Here is a 7,089-nt window from a genome sequence, read left to right on the forward strand (position 1 = left end):
CCACCCCCAGAGACCCCCTCAGCCCCAGGGACTCCCCAACCTCAGAGACTCCCCTCAACACCAACCCCACGGACCCCCCAGCACCGAGGACCCCCCAACCTCATGGACCCCTGCGACCCCATGGACCTCTCCTCAATCCCACGGACCATCAACCCCCAGGAAACCCATAACCCCATGGACCCCCCACAACTCCCCCCAGCCCCAGGGACCCTACAGCTGTACCAAAATCTGGGGGCAACGTGGGGGTCCCAGGACAAGGGCAGAGGATCTGGTGGCGGGGGAGTGAAGGGGGAAGAGGTGACAGGGGGATGGGGGGGGACGGACAGTGGGCACATGGCTCTGAATCTTAACGAAGCGCTTCATCAAAGCCCCATTGTGCCCCATTCAGGCCGCTCCTCCGGGGCGCACAATGGCCCCACTGTCCCCGTGTCCCCCCCCCTTCTCCGCCCGCCCTTGCACATCCCCCCACCCCCCAACAGCCCTATGGGACTAACTTCATAGCGTCCCCGCTGCTGCCATCCCCATCCCATAGCTGTTACTTGGGGGTCCTGAGCACCTCATAACATCTACGTGGGGGTCCTGGGGATCCTATATCTCCTATATAACCCATAACGTGGGCACAGGGATCTCACGGACCCCATATTTCCTATACAGGAGTCCTGAATACCCCATAACCTCTGCATGGAGGTCCTGGGCATTCCCTATAGGGTCCCAGGGACCCTATGTGGGGGCACACATAGCCCTGGGGTTGGATTCCTGAGCACCCCGATGCCCTCTCATAGGGGTCCAGAGACCTCATAGCACCCCATAACCTCTATATAGATGTCCTGGGCACCCCAATGCCCTATAGGTCTCAGGGACCCCATATGGGGACACCCACAGCCCTGGAGCTTGGGGTCACTGAGTATGGGGGTCCTGAGCATCCCATAACCTCCACATGGGAGTCCTGTGCACCTTAGTTCCCTATAGGGTACAAGGGACCCCATAACTTCTACATAGGGGTACTGACCACCCCATAACCTTTACATAGGGGTCCTGGGCACCCACATTTCTGGGGTTGGGAGTCACTGAGTATGGGGGTCCTGAGCACCCCATGCCAACGGGACACAGCGAAGGGTGGGGTAGGGAGCGTGCATCCCTATAGCCCTACAGGATTGGGAGGGGGGAGGTGAGTCAGGAGGAGAGTTATGGGGTTGGGGTTAATGGGTAACTGAGCCGGGCTCCGCGCTGTGCCCCACGGCGCCGTACGTGCATGGGGAACAAGCAGTGCCATGTCACAGCCCGTGTCGGGGACATGTAGGGTGGCAGTAGGGCGGCCTGGGGAGGGGGAAAGGGGGGATTAAAGGGGGGTAAGAGTGCGGGAAGCCAAAAGAGAGGTTGTTGGGGTGCAGCCAAGGGGTTGCAGTGCTCCTATGGGGTTGGAGGAGGGGATTGGGGTCCTGAAGGGGTATGGGGACCTAAGAGGCGTGTGGGAACCGCAGAAGGGGTATCAGAAGAGGTACAGGGTTCAGGAACCCCCGGTGGGGGAATTGGGGTGCAGCCAGTGGATATAGGAACCCTATGGGGCTGGGAAGAGGAGGATGGGGTCCCAAAAGAGTATGGAGACACAAAGGGGGGTGTGAGGACCCCAGAAGAGGTATGGGGAGAGGTGTGGGGTGCAGGGACGCCCAGTGAGGATGTTGGGGTGCAGCCAATGGGGTACAGCAGTCCTTTAGAGTTGGGAAGAGGGGTGTGGGGACCCCAAGAGGAGTGTGGGGATGGTGGGGTGCAGGGAGACCAAAGGGAGCTATGGGGACCCCAAAGAGGGGGTGTAGGGATGGAGCCAAAGGGGTGTGGGGAGGTGGGAGTAAAGAGATGGGTATGGGGACCCCAGAAAGGGGTACGGGAAGAGATGGGGTGTAAGGACCCCTTAGAGGGGCGCATGGGGGTGGTGTGTGGTGGGGAATCCCAAAGAGAAGGGCATGGGGAAAAGGGGGGGGACAGAAGGGCTGCAGAACGTGGATGTCACCACCCGCCTCAGGCAGAGCGCTGGGACCTGTGGTGGCCCCAGGACACGTAGGGACGCAGGGTGTGAGTTGGCTTTGGGGGCATGGTGGCCCTGGGGTGGTGGCTTCGGGGGGACAGGTGGCTTTGAGGACAAATGATGGCTCTGGGGACACGGTGGCTTTGAGGACGGGTGGCTTTGGGGATGGGGTGACTTTGGGTACAGAGTGGCTTTGAGGACAGGTGGCGGCACAGTCCAGGCTGAGGTCCCCGCTGTGCCTCCGTCCCCTCCCCGGACCCCCACCAGGAGGTGACACAGCGGGAGCAGTGGCAGTGCCACCCGGGTGTCCGATCCCCCCCATCTCCCCCTTTTTTGGCCAACACGGCACCACCGGGCTCCAAGGGGACCCCCCATGGTGGCACCGCGTCCCCGGCACCGTGCCCTGCAGTGGGGCCAAACGCTGGCGGGGGCTGAAAGGGCCATTCTGTGCCGCGGGGACAGGGACGGGGACGGAAGCGCTGCCACCGACCATTTGTCACCTCCCATTCATCCCCTCCTTCCTCTTCCTCCCGGCCTCATTCTGTCCCGTCTCCCCTCCTCCTCCTTCTCTCCTCCTCCTCCTCCCCAGGTCCTGTCCCCATAGAGGTGGAGGGGGCACAACTGGGGGACAGGGAGGAAAGAGGGACGGACGGACATACAGGTGAAGGGTGAGAGTATAAAAGGAGGGACGGACGGACAGACAGAGGCACGAGTGGGCAGGCAAAGGTAGGGGGAGCGGACGGATGGGCAGACGGATGGATAAGGGATGGATGGATGGACGGGCGGAAGGAGGAGGTGGTTTGGGTGGAGGTGGATGGACAGACAGATGGACGGGTGGGTAAGGGATGGATGGATGGACAGGCAGTCTGATAGGCAGACGGATGGACAGACAGGTGGACGAAGGGGATGGGTTGTGTCTGGATTGGCAGATGGACAGACGGACGGATGGGTGGATAAGTGGTGGGTGGACAGATGGAGGCAATGTGTTGGATGGAGGCGGATGGACAGACAGGTGGACAAAGAAGTGGATGAACAGTGATGGTGGAGGTATGGGTGGACAGGAAGACGGACGGATGTTGGGATGGATGTGTCAATAGAGGGCTGGGCTGAAGGAGGGACTGACAGACAGACAGACGGGCAGATGCTGCAGGAGTGGTGGGAGTGACAGCCCCCGCTGTCCCTGAGGTGCCACACGTCCCTCACTGCTGGAATGGCTCTGGGGTCCCCATTGTGCCCAGTGAGCTCCCAGCGCCGTCATCCCCTTCTTTCCCCCACATCCATCCTACCACCACAGCCCGTCCACCTCCACCCACCCATCCGTCCTACTCATCTTCCTCACCCATCCTCTCCACCCCCTCCACACCCCATCCATCCACCTTCTCCATCCACCCATCCGCCTTCGTTATTCATCGTACCCACCCATCCATCATCCCATCCATCCAATCACCATCCATCCATCCATCTGTCCATCATCCATCTGTCCATCCTCCCATCCATCCATCCATCCATCCATCCATCTGTCCATCATCCATCTGTCCATCCTCCCATCCATCCATCCATCCATCCATCCATCTGTCCATCATCCATCTGTTCATCATCCATCCATCCATCCATCCATCCATCCATCCATCCATCCATCCTCCCATTCTCCCATCCATCTGTCCGTCCATCCATCCATCCATCCGTCCTTCCATCTGTCCTCCCATCCAGTCCTCCACCCACCCAGTCCTTCCAGCCATGCACCTTTCTGTTTTCTCCATCCATCTTGTCCACCCATTCTACCACCTTTCTCCGCCTTAGTCCTTCTCCACCCACCAGCCTTCTCCATCCCTCCAATCCATCCATCCTCCGCCCTTCTCCTCCACCCTGCACTCCTCTATTCCTCTCTGTCCCTCGCTATTCTCCATTCTTCACCCTTCTCCTTCACCCCCCACTTTTCTCCACCCATTCTTCCTCCTTCTCCATCCATCCATCATCTTCTTCTCCACCCCTGTCATTGTCTCCATCCATCTTCTCCATCCTTTCCCCTTCTCCATCCTTCTGTTTTCTCCATCCATCCAATCCATCCATCTTTCATTCTTCTTCATCCAACCTTCTGTCTTCTCCATTCTCCAGCCTTCTCCATCTCTTCTCTATCCTTTGCTCTTCTCCTCCATCCTTCACTCTTCTCCATCCATCCAATCCTTCCACTCATCCAATCCTTCAATCCTTTCATCATCTCCATTCTTCTGTTATCATCCCATCCTTTGACTTTCTGCACCCATCCGACTTACCCAGCCTTCATTCTTCTTCATCCAACGTTCCGTCATCTCCATCCTTTTCCCTTCTCCATCCGTTCAATCCTTCCAACTTTCCCCTTTCTCCATCCATCCAATCCCTCCAACCTTCATTCATCTCTATCCATCCAATCCCTCCAATCTTCATTCTTCTTCCTCCAACCTTCCATCATCTCCAGTCTTCGCCCTTCTCCATCCATCCAATCCTTCCGTCCTTTTCCCTGCTCCATCCAATGAAAGTTGGATAACTTTCGTTCTTCTTCATCCACCCTTTTGTCATCTCCATCTTTCACTCTTCTTCATCCGTCCTTGGCCCTTCTCCATCCGTTCAGTCCTTCCAACTTTCCCCCTTCTCCATCCATCCAATCCATCCGACATTCATTCTTCCTCATCCAATCTCAAACTTTTGCTCTTCTTCATCCATCCAATCCTTCCGCCCTCCGTTCCTCCCCCTCCCCCGAACACCCCCCATCTTTCTCCCCCTTTCCCCCTCCCTCAGCACCTCTCTTTCTTTCCACCCCCCAGATGACGTCGGCCACCAAGGTGTATTACAGCCAGACCACGCAGACGGACAGCCGCCCTCTCATCGGCACGGCGCTGCGTCGACGCCGCGTCATGACCAAGGATGGCCGCAGCAACGTGCGCATGGAGCACATCGCCGACAAGCGCTTCCTGTACCTCAAGGACCTGTGGACCACCTTCATCGACATGCAGTGGCGGTACAAGCTGCTCCTCTTCTCCGCCACCTTTGCCGGCACCTGGTTCGCGTTCGGCGTCGTTTGGTACCTGGTGGCGGCGGTGCACGGCGACCTGCTGGAGTTCGAGCCGCCGGCCAACCACACGCCGTGCGTCATGCAGGTCCACACGCTGACCGGCGCCTTCCTCTTCTCCCTGGAGTCCCAAACCACCATCGGTTACGGCTTCCGCTACATCAGCGAGGAATGCCCGCTGGCCATCGTGCTGCTCATCACCCAGCTGGTCCTCACCACCATCATGGAGATCTTCATCACCGGGACCTTCCTGGCCAAGATCGCCCGGCCCAAAAAACGAGCGGAAACCATCAAGTTCAGCCAAAACGCCGTGGTGGCCCAACACGACGGCAAGACGTGCCTGATGATCCGCGTGGCCAACATGCGCAAGAGCCTCCTGATCGGCTGCCAGGTGACGGGCAAGCTGCTGCAGACCCACCTCACCAAGGAGGGCGAGAGCGTGCGGCTCAACCAGCTCAACGTGGACTTCCAGGTGGACACGTCGTCCGACAGCCCCTTCCTCATCCTGCCCCTCACCTTCTACCACGTGGTGGACGACGCCAGCCCCTTCCGCGACGCGGCGCTGCGGACGGGCGAGGGGGACTTTGAGCTGGTGGTCATCCTCAGCGGCACCGTGGAGTCCACCAGCGCCACGTGCCAGGTGCGCACCTCCTACCTCCCCGAGGAGATCCTCTGGGGCTACGAGTTCACCCCCGCCATCTCGCTGTCGGCCAGCGGGAAGTACGTGGCGGATTTCAGCCTCTTCGACCAAGTGGTGAAGGTGGCCGCCCCGTGCTGCGTCCGCGAGACCGTGAGGTTTGGGGACCCCGAGAAGGTGAAGCTGGAGGAGACGCTGCGGGAGGCGGCGGAGCGCGAGGGAGCGCCGCTCAGCGTCCGCATCAGCAACGTCTGAGCCACCGGCGGCCACCGATGCCACCACCAGCACTGGAGATGCCACCACCAGCACTGGAGATGATGCCACCAGCGCGGGGAGATGTCGCCGGCTCTGGAGATGTCACCACCAGCAGCCCTGGAGATGCCACCACTCGGGTGGGGAGATGCCACCGCCATCGGAGATCCCGCTACCAACCAGCCCTGGCGATGCCACTGCCAGCCCTGGTGATGCCACCACCAGCATGGGGAGATGCCACCAGCTCTGGAGATGTCACCACCAAGGCACAGAGATGCCACCATCAGGGCAAGGAGATGCCAGCACCACCGGAGATGTCACCAGCAGTCCTGGAAATGCCACCACCAGGGTGGGGAGATGCCACCACCACCAGAGATGTCACCACTAGCCCTGGAGATGCCACCACCAGGGTGGGGAGATGCCTCCAGCCCTGCAGATCCCACTACCAGCCCTGAAGATGTCACCACCAGCCCTAGGGATGATGTCACCAGACAGGGAGATGCCACCGTCACTGGAAATGCCACCGCCGGTCCTGGAGGTGCCATCACCACCAGCACTGGAGATGCCACCAGTGCGGGGAGATGCCACCACCATGGCAGGAAGATGTCACCACCACCACTGGAGACACCACTACCAGCCAGCCATGCAGATGCCCCGACCACTGGAGATGCCTCCACCGGAGTGGGGAGATGCCACCAGCTCACCCCCCGTCTCCATCCCTCCTGAGTCACTGTCCTCCTCCTCTCCGTTCAGGGCTGCCCGGACCCCCGCTCGCTGCTGGGACCACCTCAGCCCATTCGGGGACAGCGTTGTCCCCATCCCTGTCCCCACCCCCTAATGCTCTGCTAACGCCCTCCAGACCCCCCAGCCCCACCGAGAGACACAATGCTGCTGTCCCCACAACGGGGGGTGGGAGGGGGGTTTCCAGGGGGGCACAAAGTCACCTCCAGCCCTTGGGGACACTCAGTGACAGTTTCCCACCAGGAGGAGCAGCACAGCTCCACGCCAGCGGGGAGACTGAGGAAGAATCCCCACCCCCCAATTCCCAGTGCTGCTGCCCCCAGAGCCGGGGCCCCCTCCCCACGCTGCTCCCCCCCTCCACTCCCCCCCACACCTGTGGGGTTGGGGACA

The 7,089-nt window shown here is 60.3% G+C and overlaps 1 protein-coding gene across 1 annotated transcript; it reads left to right on the top strand.

Annotated features, from left to right (window-relative positions):
• Nucleotides 1-2,638: 2,638 nt before the first annotated feature.
• Nucleotides 2,639-7,049, top strand: KCNJ10 (potassium inwardly rectifying channel subfamily J member 10). Its single transcript, XM_010727342.2, has 2 exons — nt 2,639-2,749; nt 4,825-7,049. The coding sequence occupies exon 2, from the start codon at nt 4,825-4,827 to the stop codon at nt 5,959-5,961; it is 1,137 nt and encodes a 378-aa protein (XP_010725644.1). The 5' UTR covers nt 2,639-2,749; the 3' UTR covers nt 5,962-7,049.
• Nucleotides 7,050-7,089: the final 40 nt, after the last annotated feature.

This window comes from Meleagris gallopavo, unplaced genomic scaffold (genome assembly GCF_000146605.3).
Source record: "Meleagris gallopavo isolate NT-WF06-2002-E0010 breed Aviagen turkey brand Nicholas breeding stock unplaced genomic scaffold, Turkey_5.1 ChrUn_random_7180001881244, whole genome shotgun sequence".
Classification (NCBI taxonomy): Eukaryota; Metazoa; Chordata; class Aves; order Galliformes; family Phasianidae; genus Meleagris; species Meleagris gallopavo.

What these genes read in the sequence shown, in the direction of transcription:
- KCNJ10 (XM_010727342.2), top strand. Translation starts at nt 4,825, where the DNA reads ATGACGTCGGCCACCAAGGTGTATTACAGCCAGACCACGCAGACGGAC.